At 43.2% G+C, this 16,241-nt stretch overlaps 1 protein-coding gene across 26 annotated transcripts in view; it reads right to left on the bottom strand.

Annotated features, from left to right (window-relative positions):
- lmo7a (LIM domain 7a) overlaps positions 1-16,241 on the bottom strand; it is a 49,258-nt gene that overhangs the window by 31,875 nt on the left and 1,142 nt on the right. For 23 of the 26 annotated variants that reach the window (XM_034574849.1, XM_034574864.1, XM_034574872.1 and 20 more), the window contains exons 2-4: positions 10,873-10,943; positions 8,630-8,699; positions 4,672-4,778 (exon numbers count right to left, since the gene is read on the bottom strand). In XM_034574849.1, the coding sequence (XP_034430740.1) occupies positions 4,672-4,778; positions 8,630-8,699; positions 10,873-10,943 (248 nt within the window). The other 3 variants (XM_034574874.1, XM_034574875.1, XM_034574876.1) reach the window with 3 other exon arrangements.

The raw sequence follows: 16,241 nt of genomic DNA, 5'->3' as shown, positions 1-16,241 counted from the left end.
CTTAGACACTGAAACAGGCGGAATAAGCATTAGAGCTCCTTAGCAACAGTGTGACAGTATAATGTGTAACAGTGCAGGATAATGACGCGTGCATCCTCGGTTCCACGCGCTGTAATTTCCGCCTGTGGAGCCAGATGTCCCATTTAAGAGTTAGCTCTGTGACAAATGGCTCTTGTTGAAACATTCATAGAGGTCAAGTGTAAAGTAATCCGCTGACATTTAACGCCATTAGGGACAAGCCAGTGTGTCCTTGGATTCGTGGTCCTTCTCCGACCTGGAGTCTAGGCTGCTGAGAGGCATTTTTAGGGTCTAAAGGAAGTGGATACAATTAAATTGAGCCTTTTTAAGATGCGTCATTTCCTGAGCAGTCTTTAGAAATGGACAGAGTTGGTCCAATGCAGCCGGTGAGTCATAGCCTTCAATGATGATTCAGATTCAGTCTGGTCAGCGTTACACCTCTGTGAGTGTGGTTGTCCTGGATGGAGAACGACACGTGGGTGATGTGGGGGACGCCATGTTTATCACAACAGTCCGTCATGCTACACGACAAATCTGATATTGAACGTTCTTGTGGCTGATAAACCTCTTTATCGGAGAGCAGGTTTCACAACACAAAGCAATAGAGGGAGTATGCACTGCAGATTAAGTGGTTAAGGCCAATACGACTGCAGAGCTCAAAGGTCAGAGCTGACATGCAATAATCTTTTATGGCTGTTGAAATAACACAAGCTTTTATGTATTGAGTCGTGTTCTCAGCACACGTAGCTGTTAGCAACTATCTCAAAACATCAATGTGTGACATTCAGTGTACCTCATGTAGGCTTAGTTCAATAAAACCAATCAATCCTAAATCAATGAAAGTATTTTTCAGTGGAAATACAGTTGAATCCGCTTCTTATTTTCTACTGATTAATATTAGAGCCAGACTAATAAGGATTTTTGGGGGCCCGATACAGATGTAAGGGAGTAAAAGAATTACAAAAAATTCAGATACCAATTTATCATTGGATAAACTTTATTAGAAGTAATTATAAGTAAAAAGAAGACACAAATACAACTAAATATATAACTTATGTAAGAAAATATTTTTTAAAATCTAAAATCTAAATATAAAGAACATATTTAAAATCTAAGAAATATAATTATAGAAACATAAATAACGCAGTAAATGAAGATACCGATTTGTCTCTGAAAGGCTCGTATTGGCAGATTTACATTATTTGATCAGACTCACTACTAACTAATTTATGAACAAGTTTCTCCATTAATCTTTAGGTCCATAAAAAGTCGGAAAAAATCCCATCACAATTTCCCCAAACGTCTTTGTTATCATTTTATCTATTATCATAGAAGTAAAAGAAAACCAGTAAATATTCACATTCGAGGAGCCGGAACTAGATAAAACAATATTTGACATTTATTGCAAAAAAACGACTTGAAGAATCACACTTTCATAGTGTTTATTCAAGTTGCTGCAGATATCCAAGTTAATGACGGAAATTAAATGTCAGATTGTTGCTTTAAAAGGCTTTTGCCAAGAAAAGCTAATAATAGAAGTGTAACAGTGAAAAGCAGCACACAGCAGCAGCAGGACCCCCCCCCCCCCCCCCATCACTGCTGCTGAACCAGAGAATAGGGAAGCTGAGCGAAGCACCTGTCAGACAGGGTTTAAGGGAGTGGCAGTTGGACACACACCAGGGGCAAAGACAGCTGATAGAAACTACTTTCTCTCTCTCTCTCTCTCTCTCTCTCTCTCTCTCTCTCTCTCTCTCTCTCTCTCTCTCTCTGCTCTGTTCATTTGCCTTTACTCTCTGATAGGTAACATTGAAAAACTTCCACTGGCTGCAGCCATGTTTGGGATTATCTCCTCGTGTTACTCTCCGTGTGCCATCTCCTGTTATAAATACTGCAGCTCGGGAACCACATAATTGGGCCCACAAACACAAACACCTCCACATTTTTCTACTTGTGTAAAGTTTTAGCGAAAGAAAAACTGTGGGGCCAATGAAAACAGGCTGCGAGAGCGGGTGGAGACATTTCCCCTGTATAATTCATCACGACTGACTCATGAACAAAGCAGCTGGAGGAGGTTCATGTAAAAATGAGAACCTGCTACTGTCGAGCATATTTGAGGTGAGCATTAGTGTCTGCAGCAGCAATCAAAGACACACAAAGTATGTTCTGTATGTGTTCTCTTCCGAATGAACGGAATCCTTGACAAACCCTACGTGACAAAGTCACCACAGGAATAATAATAAGTAAATAACACTTCTAACAAAATCTACAAATCTAATGCACAGCAACAAAAATAAACAAACGCAGTTCAGCCCCAGACACATGTGGGTGTGACCCTCAGCCACAGAGTTTTGGGTTTGGTGGGTTTTGAGGCAGTAAGGCCCCTTCTGTGGGGAGTAGATTAGGAAAGGAAACTTCTGAAACAACACACTATTTACACACCGTGTATCCTCTGGGCTCAAATGAGGATCTGTCCTTGTCTTGTGTTTTATGAAAACACGCAGTCGTTCTTGATCTTTGGATTGTTGGTTGTTTTTCCTGTTGACATTTGTCTTAACTTGTAAAACCTGGTATTTACATAGATTATTCACTCCAGAAGTTCAGAAACCATAACACTACAGTGGAAAAGTACTTGATTACAGGTAACATTCAACATGTAATCCAGTCACACCCCCGTGTTTCAGAACCGCACAGAGAGCCTTGGGCCGAAACATTTCTTTCTGCTGCTGTGCGTGTTACCTAAAGTGTTATAAACATACTGTATCTGCAAGTGTTGACATGTTTTCTTTCTATTCCTGGCCCCCATTACACTCTGAAGACGTTTGATTTCAGCACACAACTTCTTTTGTTCAAAAACCACAATCGAAACCAGTAACCACACTCAAACTTTCACATGCACACACACAAATACACAAGTGAGAGAGAATGTACTAGAGGGAGACAACAATCTATTAAAAGCTCCTCAACCATGAGTCCCGATACCATTCCAATCAATCCTGCCAGTCAAAGTGACTCCCGGCTCCTAAAAATAGGACTTTGAGCCCCGGTCTGACCAAACCCCCGCCTGCAGGCGGACAGAGCCGAGCTGCAGGACACTCAGAAAAGTGGTTTTGTGTTGCTCATTCTAAGGATTTGATGCAGAAACACAAATTTCACAAATGCAAGATGAAGTAGAGTCATATTCTATGGAACAAAGTCTAGTTGTAATTCTTCATCTCAGAATAAATTTCAAATTGCTTTCAACTTTAATTTAATTTTGAAACTATTTGCCGCCAATATCACAGTACAGGATTACGCAATGGGGTGAACGTCTGATAACGAAACCGGGGCATGAGGTTTATAAAAGTTTATCTTTGTATTTATGACACTGGAACAGACATTTAGCATTTAGCCAATACAGCAATAATGATACTGCTGGGAGAGGGTGAGGCTCAATAAACAACCGGCAGTTTGTTCATTTAGTACCAGTGTATGTACAGTACATCTGCCCCTGTGTGTGGCCTCAGCATGAATATTAGTCAAATAGAGATTACTGACATTCTCTGGTGGATCATGGTAGAAACGTTACTTGAGGCTGTGGTAACTTTTCAGAGAAACATCCGATCTGACCTTAATTGCACAACTGCGTGCGATGCCAAGTGACACACAGTTGACAGATACACACAGCGTTGAGAGGACCACAACTTCATTACATCATGTTGCATTATTTTTCCAAACTAAAATGTTGTATTTGCCAGTGACTGCTTACGTTTAAACAACCTGCTGATGAAGCACTTAACCTCCACAGTGTTGTAAAGCCACAGACAGTGTGGATGAACTGTGCTCTGCTTCCTGAACACACACACGCCGGTGTAAAGGCTGAACAGGTTGTTCTACATACGACATCCCTGTCTGCCTGGCACACTATTGACACAATAACAACTCTCTAAAACAAGAAAATAACAAACACTATAGAAGTATCATGAAATCACCATCCCGCATGCTAAGTTGTGCATCATCTAAGCTGAACTTCTTTCTGTTTAAACACGTAACAGCTATCTACTCTCACATCTCATTTTTTAGCTGATTTGCTAAACACGCAACAAAACAAGTGAATCTAATCAGCTTTCTTTCAATCAGATCAGAGATTCTTTCATTCTGCACATCCTCTGTTCCACCGACTTGTGTGTTTTCACACCTCGACACCTCCATCGCGTTTCAAAGACGCACACGGAGCAGCGCCGTGCTTCAACAGGTGCGGGCTCCTACAGGAATACTGTACACGCACACTGAAAATAGCGCTGACCTTTTTTAACACCTCAGCAGTTAAACTTGATTCAAGGCTCACGCGAGGAGACATGTGGTTTGGAATAATGCGAGTGTGTGTGGGGATGGTGTGGAACATGTAAACATTCATCCCGGCAGTGCAAAAGAATGGATGCATACATCGATCAGCCACAAGATTAAAACAAGTAACTGTGGATGATTGGTGTATGACCGTGGCCTGATTTGAAGGAGTTGATTCCGACCAAAGGGAAAAAATACACAGATCAGTGTAACCAGAAACTTAAAAAGCTAGATAAATAATAGAAGAGTCAAAATCATGAATTGGTGTCAGTTTAAAAGACAGATCTCATCTCTGTGAACGACAATGATGCGTATCAGAGAGTAACTTACTTGACTGTAACTCTCGTGGATAAGTCCTGAAGATCTCCGGGGTGGAAGAGCTGAGCCTCCTTTAGTCCAAGCTTCCCGCAGGCCCTGAGGAAGACGTTGAGGTTGTCCTGGACAAAAGGAACAAAGTAGGGATGAGGAGGTTGTCCACTTTCAGGAGCAAAAGACTAATCACTGAAGAATTCTCTAGCTGGGATGGCAGGGACACCGCCTGCAACTCATTGCTTCCAAAGTTCATATCCAGAGAGCGGAGACGGATGGGGAGGAGCATGTGTAGCAGCAAATAAGAAGTGACCCAGTGCAGAACACACAAACACACACGCGGGGGGGGGGCTGCGTGACAGGAGCTGAGTGACAGCAGCAAAGCTACCTGTGGGCTGGGCAGAAGGGTGGGGACGGAGCCAAAACCGGAAAGGATGACATCAGAGCTCTGTTGAAGTCCCACCCAACCGGCCATGCGAGTGCAAAAATGACAGACACAGGGAGCACACTGCCATGCCGTCGTCTCCTTTCTTCTCACACCCTGAAACTGTCCCCTCCCTTTCCCGGCCAAGCCCTTTACTCGAGAATACCTGTGGAATCTGCGGGGTGGTGGAATATTTTGGAGACATTCTGTTGCTATGAAACATGAAGCCCGGGTGACAGAAACTGACAAATATTTCCCCTGAAGCGACTTGTGAGGACATGGGAGTGGAAGGACGGTTTCTCCTCCTCGTTCCTGTATATGATTCATTTTATGTTGCGTACGTTTTGTATGAGGGCACATGCTTTGTACAGATGTGTGAGCACAGTGAAAATACATAATCTCTCCATAAATACTCATACACTTCATACAAATCTTAACCACTAAAGCACCATTCCTTTCTGGGGTTATGACTTCTTCACTCGTGATCCCGGCTGTCTTTGTTTATAAGTCTGCACTTCCCATCGGGACTTAGTGCTTAAACAGGGTTTCGTGTAATGACACATGGTTTCATCGTGGGCTAGAATAATTAAGGGGTAGCTCGTTCTATATTTAAATGGCAAACATGCTTATTAGCAAATGGTAGGAGAGCTGACCTCTCGCTGCAGGCATCTCCTGCTAACAGCTTTGCTTGTCCTTCAACGGCCCTTTGACAGGCCCTGCAGGTCACCGCGGGGCCCCTAGAGGTCAAGGATCAAACCCGCCCTCCTCCTCTGTACGGAGGAGCAGAGGTCACTGTTTAGTCATTATGTCACTGTAAAGATTTTCTCTTCTCTTGCGTCATCTGAAGATATTTTGATCATAAGTGAGACCTCTCTCGTCACTTGTGCATGTAACATAGCTCACTTGTGCCTTGCTATTCAATGCATGCAGCATGTACAGTCTGAAATGTGTCTCTTTACCTCAGACTGTAACAGCAACAACACAACAGTAACTTTAAAATCATCAGCGCGTTAGATATGATTATAACCTTGAGTTCGAATGTTAATTATCCTCATTACTATCAAACCAAAAGCCCAACAGTCAGTCCCAGAACACGCAGAGATAATGATGTTGAAAGAATGTTATGCTGACTTGTGCCTGAACATAATCCTGCTAAATATGCTGTAACCATCCAGCAGCCTCTAATCCTCTCATGCAGACTTGAGGACCCCCTGATTTAAGCAAGTCACACTAAGAAACGGAATCAGACTCTAAAAGGTGTTTGGTTTGACATAAAAGTCCATCCCACTGGTTTCCATTGTGGTCACTCTATTTCTTCAACTGCATTGTTTCACCAAGATGTGCACGCTCTACAATTACCCTCAGCTGACCCCTCGCACCAAGCAAGGCTATGGTTAAGATATCAGGCTACACATTTTCCAATCTTGTCACAATAAACCAGAGAGGACACAGAATACGTCTGAAACTGGCCCAAAAGAAGGATCCTGTTCCGATCCAGTCATAACACGCACACATACAACGCCAACACAGTAACAAAACATGGTCAAATGCCTGTCGTTGCACAGATGATTACACATTTGAATCAGTAAAGACTCCCTCAGGGCCACTGAGATCGTTCATCTCCTCCCACTGCTACCTCAACCCACCAAGGAGTTGATATGTGGGAACATCCAGCACTATCTCCATTACGGTCTATTTACGGCACGCAGCGTCAGATGGAGTCATCTTTGACTGAAGCCCAGTCGCTCCTCGAATCCAGGCCCCCACTCATGTGCCGGCTTCCTGCCCAGCAGAACCGGGCCCGAACCATGACTCAAACCCACAGCTCAGCGTGATCAACAACAGGCAGAGAAGTCTGCTGACATGGGAAACATTCCCTTGGACGCAAGTGAAGCCAAAGAAAAGGGCCGGGTCTGGAGCCAGTGTTGCTAAATATTCCACAAAACCAGAGATTTCCGTTTCGTTCCCCTCTTTCCCTCACTGGGCCCTTTATCCTGACCGAGCTGAAACTTGGTGTGGGAGCTGAAATCTCTCAAAAACTATTATGAGAGTGAAAAACATTCATATCTGATTGTTAAACGAGGTGTTTGCAAGGTGATTACAGTCGTTCTCTATTATCTGGAACAGTCCTTTTTCTTACATTGGCCTTTTTTGGAAGCTCAGAATACAAGAAGAATCTCCGGTAAAGCCCAGTGGAGACAGGTAGCATGTGTACATTGAGACAAACCCTATAGCAATAACCTGCATTACGTGGGGATAAATGTCTGAAGATATTCATTAACTTGTTGATTTACTTTGGAATTTGAGAGAGAGCGCGGCTAAATTCTTCCCTCCTCGTCTGTATTTACAGAGATGAGAGATAGAGGACGGAGAAGTCTACAACAACACAGCTTTAATACTTTGGGAGAAAAGCTGATTCTCACAGCGGAGCGAGAGTGAGTAATGTTTGTTTGGAGAGCGCTCTGCTACTCGCCGTGTGGTTGGCAGTAACTGATCGCCGCAGGGCCAACCAGCAGCCTTCACATTTGCGGGAGAATTTATGATCAAGTGGTTTAAGGTTTATGTCCAAGCCTCGGAAATACCACACCAGTGCTACTGGAGGAGATACTTTACCTCATTACCTCAGCAGGTGCCCGGCCTGTTAGATTATCAAGCCGTCCAAAACAAACTGCCAGGAAACATGATTTGTGTCATAACACAGATATGCTGGTGCAGTGTTTGGTGCTGGAAATACTATGTTTACTGTTTACAAGTGCCAGGCCGTTTCGTCCACTGCCAGCTTGTCATTGTCCTGCCAAACATGTTGAGCGTTACTGATCCCACCAACACACACTGGCCGGGTTAGGGTTGGGGTTCTCCATAATTCCTCCAGACAGCTGGACTCAATTACTCCCACAAGAGAGAGAGCTTTGTGAGGGATGGGTTAAAGGTACGACTTTCAACCCTCTACTTCCACAGAACTTGTATGTTGACACTCCCAAAACATACATTACAACCTAGTCACCGTGGCCACAACCGGCTGAGCCACAAGACAGAGCCAGGGAGAGAAAGCTGATTCAATAACACCTAATGGCATGAACCAAACTCTTCTGACTTCCCATCAGTCAATCATAAACTCAATTATCATACCAGTATAAAGATTTATTTCCGGTTCTATAGTTCTTCTTCTCGTAGTTATGATTGAACGCAGCCTAAAGCGGGGCAGACATCATGTTTAGGGTTCACTGAAATGTCGGCGGTGGCCTTTCAAGCCGCACGTTCACTGAACTTATTAGTGCGGATGGATATGCGGAGCGACGAGCCACTGAGGCAGACACCCCTCGCTCACTGGCAGCTGTGCCTCAGACCTGTCACAAGTCAGCTCGACCGCTGCATCTTTCACCGCCTCCTATCACATCTTAACACGCTACGTCATCACCTGAACATGGGAAAACACCAATAATAGGAGATAGAACTGTGCATGAAGAAAACTAGTGTAAAAATATCTTTTAAAATAAATATATGCAACATCCCGTGACTCAAATTTAGGCTGAATAAAAATGTTAAAAGTCTTACCAGTCCAGCGATCGGCGTGGGCAGCCTGTTAACCCTCTTGACGACACCAGGCCTGATTTTGTTGATCAGACTGTGAGCAGAAGAAGGAGACACAACATTATGGAGAGGAAGGGTTGTAAGTGAAAGCCACTGGCCATTGGCTAGACTGGTCTAACTAGTGAGGACTGAACAAAAAAAGATGTTGCAAAACCTTGGTGTTGTGTGTTTACGAGTGTGTTTAATGGTGGCCACCTGGCTCCAGTTTAGTAAATGGTCTGTGCCGCACCGCGATGTAAACACACTGGGTCCCTCTGCTCCTAAGACATACCCTCTTCCATTGAAACGGCCCCAAACAAACCATGAATAACCACATATCATCCCAGAAGAAGAGTGGGGATTCTTTTTTTAAAGGGCAATGCGATCAAAATGGTACTGAATTGGTTTGTTTAGCTAAAGTGGTACAAATTTCCATAACCTTCTACTTAAGTAATAGCAGTAATACTGCACTGACCAAATTCTTAATTACAAATACAAGGCATATAATGAGTAACAAAACATCCTCAGAATAAGGCTGCATTTATTTTTTATCTTTATTATTATTATTTTAATGATTAATTACATAACAAACAGTGAAAATATAGAATATATATAAATACAGAGCTTAAGACGCCATCAAAAACCTACAAATACTGAATATACTTTAATATGATATGAGAAACAAGTGATCAATAGCTGGAATAGTCCAATATATAAAAATATTCTTATTCATCATTTATTAATTAATTTATTATCAAAATAGATTCCAGATTAATGTTCTGTTGATTCATAGTTTCAGTTCTGACTCAAGTCATAAAATGTTTTCATATATACATATTGGCTCCTGACACAATGTTATAAACATGACAGATGCACCAATGTGCCAACAGCATTGAAAGATGTGGCTGCTCAAAGTTAAAGGGACTATTTCATATTCTGCTGAATGGTTAAATCCACTGTGTAACAATGCAATAGATTCTATAGGTTGATCATTTATGTTTTGTGTGTGAAATCACAATCTGTAACGAGACAAAAAGGTGAAACTTTAGCACCATTTGCTTGTTTTTTGAAACTTAAAAGTTCAACGTGAGGCGAAATAATTTGTTAAAGCAGGTTTTTGTTTGCAGCCGTCTCAGCAGGGATAGAAGCAGTTGGAACAGGGTGATGTAATACTTTACAGGGGAGGACATGAAGCAAGAATGCACAAGGTATTTGAGTCAGTCACAACAGAAATCATAATTTCATCAAATAACACACTCTGTAAGGAGGTAAGTGGCCAAGTGGGACATAATCATCTGGGCGATCCCCACTAAAGATTACTTTCCAAGTAGTTGTGACAGGTTAACCACAACACAATGGGAACAGAGGCTGATTTCCTTCTGTGAAAGTGATTTAATCACCGTCTTCCTCTTGCTCCCGCTGAGAAAACATGGACAGCCCTGTGAACGAAAGTGTCTCTGTTGTTCTCTGAGAGGGAACAAACAGCGGAGCCAGGCTCAAATCAGCAGAACGAGGGGGCTTCATCTTTGAACCGATGCCAATAGAGGTTTGGAAGATTCTGCATGGGCAGCCGGCAATTACAGCTTCCTGCTGATTCGTGCAAATCCCATCACTGTGTCCGTCTAGTGCTGCCCACACACACAACTGCACAAAAGGACATTGATGCTAAACTTCGCTCTCACACATCCCCGATCTGAGGGAAGCCACAACTCCACAACTCTCAGAAGAGCATCAATGTGAAAGCCAATTCTGCGGAGATAAATTTGTTCCTCCAACTCATCAAAACTCTTGATGCACCCATGGGTAATGAGAAAGCAGGGTGCCCCGGCTCTCCGATGTGGTTTCTGGCTGGAGGCTTCCCATTCACGACACAGCTTTTCACAGTTCTCATTAAAGCAAGGATGGCAATCTGCCCGTCCACAGATCTGTAACATCTGCTAAACAGACAACATGGCTCCTCCTGGAATAGATCACACTTTATATTCTCAGACAAGACCACAGAGGGCAGATCTGACACTGGAAAGATCAAATAACTACATAATACAAGCTCTATTGTGCCGAAACAGTGGCTCACTTCATGTGGCCGACAAACAAACAGCGCCCGGCGAGGGGTCTGCCTGGGAAATATCAGTAACACTTACGTCGGAGCGCAGACCTGGAGGAGAGCAGAGGGCTTCCATATGAATGAGTGGCTTAAGAGAGGCGCCTGGTAAAAGCAGAGTACTTACTCACACAGCAGAACTCCATTCTCCAGTGCTGATCGGAAGTCGTTGCTCCCGAATGTTTTCTTGGTCACTGCCTGGAAAGAAAACGGATACAAAAACAGTGAGGAAAACAGCAAGAAGGGTTGGGTGAGGAGAGGAGGCGGGGGTTTGGGTGTGTGTGTGTGTGTGTGTGTGTGTGTGTGTGTGTGTGTGTGTGTGTGTGGTGTGGCAGGGAGGCTGGAGAAGAAAGGTAGGATGTTGAGAACAGTAGGAGAGGAAGTAAGAGGTATTTCCTCCTGCGTTCCTACAGTGGCTCAGGAACAGAGTTAAAGCGCAGACCTTCAGGTATTTCTCCTGGATTCCTGCAGAGGTTTGATTCTTCTCACTTTAACGCTAAAACCACTGGTTAACGGGAATAGCGGTGCTAAAACTGTGCTGGAGCCAGCGTGCCCAAGCCGCAAGGCTATGGCAGCATCTGGAGGAGCACAACGCTGGGTTATAGCCTCATGCCTTTCCCATGATCTCAAACCACCACTGCAGGAACACTTAGAGCCACTATGGAGGCAAACATACACACACACTGCATGAGGTGCAGGTACACAAACTTAAAACATGGGTATCTACAGTACACGAATGTTAACGTAACACTTGTCTGTACAACTTAATATCGACAATCTGTGTTTCCACTTAAAGACAATAATAGTTGCGTATTTTCATTTTCATGTAAATCTGCAGGTTGTTGGCCCATTATGTTCGTGTTGATGGCCGCTCCTTAACAGAGCTTCCTGTTTTGTTTGGTTAAGAATGTTTCCACAATCAACTGCTTCACCAATCAGCACCTGAGCTACTGAATCCAACCCAAACAGATACAGTACAGAGTTAGAGTCTACTTCTACAAGTTCTGCACGATCTTCTCTATTTGTAATATTACAAAATGTTCTGCATCTGGATGTGTATAGTTTTGATAATTACAAATGGATGCAAACAATTTCTGCTTAGTAAGTGCTGTACTTCATGAGTAAATATAAAATACGTTCCATAACACCCCATCTTGCATTGTCTAGAAAAAGGTTTTAAAAACATTCTTTAACGCATTCCAAACACTAACAACTTGTTTCTCGGCCCGTGGCCAAACTACATTTCTCTGATGTCTGCTAAACTATGCAAAGTGTCAAACAAACAAACTGGGCTGAGAACTCAGCAGAAGTTGTGACTACACGAGCAGCCACTATGTCATCGTGTTTTGCTGCAGCATTAGGTTCTGCACTAGTTGCTGTCTGAGGATGTTTATTAGAGCCTGACCAATATATGGATTTTTGGGGGCCAATGCTGAGACCGACATTAGGGAGTAGAACATTTCCCACACTAACATATCCGCTGATATATGTATTAAAAAGACTGAAATGATTCCTCGGACGCTGTTATCAAACCTTCATGACAAGATGATGTCATCGAGGCTTGATATTTTACAGTTTACAGTGTACTATTTACAAATACAAAAATACAAAAGAAAACACAAATACAAAGAAAATAAAGAACTCGAAGTATGGAAAAATAAACATCTTTTTATATAAAATGTTAACATTAATGCACATCTGAAATGTTTACTCTCTAAAATTAAAGTTTTCGTATTGACGCATATCGGCAAACATAAACGTTAGTACGACATCTGTGAAAGCCTCATATCGGCCAAATGATAACTAAGTCAGGCTCTAATGTGTATTATTTTGATAATACTCAAAACAAAGTGGTGTTATATGCATAAATAGATGAGTAACTATGATGTGAAAAACACTATTATATGGTGTTTGGTTTAAAATCTGAATTGGATAATTTATACAACCAAGAAAACAGATGAGCAAACAGATTACACTGCAGGAATATAGTAAGGTAGGACAGCTGTCATCAGCTTAAGTACATACACACAGACAGACGCACAAACAGCCAAACAAGTTGGACTGGTTGTGCCAACCAAATTGGTAAAATGTGCCTTGGGTCTAGGGTTTTGTCCTTTTGTCCCCGTTTTCCTTTCAAGGATAAAGGACAAAAAACTGGAGCACTTGTTGGCCCAGCTAAGTACAGGCCGTCACGCTGAGGAGGACGGGAGAAACTGGAGCAATCGGACAGATTAAAGGGGAAGACACTATTATTATTTTTGAAAGAAACGTACACCTGAGAACACACCCTGGGTAACCCGACATGGGCAAGGCCTCAAATACCCATCATTCCAAGAGAATTAGACCATGTTGTAATAGATGAATGAGATTAAAGCTTTGACACAGCGGCTGTTTGCAGCTACAACACAATGCACAATGTGATTAAGCTGCTATTGGGAAAAACCTGTTTTTTTTTGTTGTTTACTAAACACACAAAAGGTCTTCGCCAACTTCTCCTTCGTTGAGTAAAAAACAAAACCAGACACAAATAACACAGACAGACACACTAAGACTCACACAGCAAACTTTACAGTGCGGTGTACAGCCAGTCAGACGCTGCAGTTGACATATGAAATCCTGACCCCTACTGTTCTATGTATGTGGGGGCACCAGCTTGGATTCACATGCACGCAAACGAACAATACAGATGGAAAGGGCACAACAATAAGTGTAATTCCCTCTTTCAGTGACGCTTATAAAAGGTGTTTGTTGCTTTTATGTCTTTTTCTTGTCGAAGCTACATCACCCAAACAGAATGAATGGGTTAATTAAGATAATATCTCCTCGTCCAAGTGTGTGAGGCGGGACCCGAGCTGGCACTAAGCTGGCTGTAGCAGAACACTTCTCTAGTCTCCATCCTGGACATTAGGGGTATTAACTCCCCCTCAGACCCGGCCCTCTCTCGCCCTCTCTCTCCCCTCTGCTGAATCTGCCATGTGGAATAACGACTCTAATCTGCAGCAACACACTGCTGCTCCAATTGAACAAGGGGGCGATTTAAGGCAGGGGCAGAGATTTCAAAAACACAGATTGCCTTCCTGCAAAAATCAACCACCCTCGCTCGCTCCCCTCAAGAATGTGCGGCTGAACGCGTCGAGTCTCATGATGACCCACCCCCTCACGTTAAATGATCGAAACGCGGGACCTCGGAGTTCATTGTTGGCTCTCCAAGTGCTCTGATACATCTGTGAAATCAATTCTTATATTTGCAGTGAACCAAGAAAGGTAACTTGGGGGAACACAAATAATCAGAGGAATCAACAGGGACCATGACCACAGCTATTGTTTATTCATGCCGGGCACTGAGGCAAATCAGTATTCAAGGTTTGTGCGGATGCAGCCCCCCCCCAACACAACCACCACCACCACCACCCAGCCCAAATAATTGTTTGCTAAAATTCTTTGTTCCTTCTGCGGAGGACGGGGAGCATGGGTCGTCGGAGGCCGACAGGGACGTCATCCAACTATTCCAGGGTTCTCGCTCAAGACAAATATAACACCGGGGAGGCCATTAGTACAAAAAAAAATAATCAGCATATCAAAATAACAGTTACACTGACATGTAACTCGGCCTTTCGTGTGAGGTCCTGCTTCATGTGTGTGTGACTGAATGCATGTGGCCTGGTTTCTAATTGCTCCCTGTGAAAACAGTTGAAATGAAAACACAGAATGTGCAGTGCCACAGTGACGTGATGAATTCTTTGTCCTATCAAAAGCTCCTGGCACAAAAAAGAACACTGTGACGTGGGTCGTGGAAAGCAGTTCCTGGCTACTGGCTGCAGGACCAGAGTGGAAGGGTAGAAAATTAAAAGAAAGGAGAGAGGTTGTGGATGGAAAATTCTGTCTTTTTTTTTACATGCGAGTGCAAATTTATTGGTGTTGGCTTCTTTTTTCCTTTCTAACTCACCTCTTGTGGCCTCTGTCCATGCAGATGGTTTTATTTTGAGGTTTTGAGATGGATATCCATCTCTGGCATTTTGTATTTGCTGCCACCCAGTAAATGGAAATGGACAGAATTTTGATACCACAGGATTGAACATACATTTTCATATACTGTATATATCACTGTTTATAGTGTATACTGTTTTATCAATGTATGTCTTGGTAAATCGAAAATTTGAAGATAAAAATATTCTCAAAAATAATGTAACTTGTAAATTTGGAGCACATTGGTCTCTGTTTTTTTTTTTTTTAAATAAGCATCAGCTGAAGTTTATAAATTCCATGTTTTTCTTATGAAAGCAGATTCTTTGTGCCACACACTAGATTTCCAATGTACCCATGCTGTCTTGTTCCTGTGCAAATGAAAATTAACACCTATCTATCTATCAATCTCCCGTGTTACATGACTATCAAATCTAAAGAAATACACAGGATCGTGTTACCTGGGATTGGCTGCTTTGTTCCAGAGAATGTGAGAAACACAATATGGTCCTTTTTCAAGCAAAGACAGGGGAGCAGGAATCAAAACTAGAGCTGACACCTTAAATACAGATTACAACCTGAGACCAGATCGATTGCTGGAATGAAGCTCTGCCTTAAAAACCTGTTTAAAAGGAGGTATTCCAAGTATTCTGGGCAACACCTCGATGAATGGAGAAAACAAAGTCGTGCCCATGGCAGACCAGAACAGATAGAACTGGTATGATGTGTCTGACAATGTTGCCTGTGCTTGTTGATACTGAAACACACTCACATCCAAGCAACCTGTAATCATTAGATCACTGATGGCAAACTAATTTAGTTTTCACTCATAACGCCACATGTTTGTGTTGACGGACTGCCGCCATAGGATCCTGTGACCTGTGAGCGGCATTACCACCGCCACTTGTTCCTGCTTGTCATAACAGCCACACTTAAGGCCTCTGTGTTACATTAACAAGGACCTCTATTCTTCCACCATAGGCCCTGTGGTCGCGGAGCGCAGCCCATCGGCTCTGAGGGGGGGCTGCGTTCACGGCCACGGCGGCTAATGCAGGAATGTGTCCATGTGACAGGCTTCCAGACCATTTCGTTTAGCTTTTAACAGCGGCAGCCTCACCACGCACACATGCCACTGTTTAAAGTGCTGCGAGGCCGAGCGGCTTGTTAATCAGTCAGTGACAGAATCCACAGAAAGCCACAGAGCTCTGTCTTTGAAGGGGAACTGTGCCAGAGCAGATTGCCCCTGTGTTTCCTCCATGTCAGGCCTCTCATGCATTCCCTGTCAATACAACAGCTCCACACCTTTACCTGCTCAGCTTGTTCAGCTCTCCTCACTCTCGCACAATCGCCACACACCCGGGGGCCTCAGATTATGCCCCCACCACATGTCTGAGAGCTGAGCCACTACAATGGGCCAGTGTGCGAGCGTGCAGAGACACTGATGTCACATCGAAAGCATTCAGATTCACCCCTCATGAAATTAGAACAATATTTGTTTAGTTACAGCCATGCAGCAGCTCCGCGCCGCCCTGC

Source organism: Hippoglossus hippoglossus, chromosome 21 (genome assembly GCF_009819705.1).
Source record: "Hippoglossus hippoglossus isolate fHipHip1 chromosome 21, fHipHip1.pri, whole genome shotgun sequence".
Taxonomy (NCBI): Eukaryota; Metazoa; Chordata; class Actinopteri; order Pleuronectiformes; family Pleuronectidae; genus Hippoglossus; species Hippoglossus hippoglossus.
Note: the sequence above shows the minus strand (reverse complement) of the source record. Positions and strands in the feature narration are given on the sequence as shown.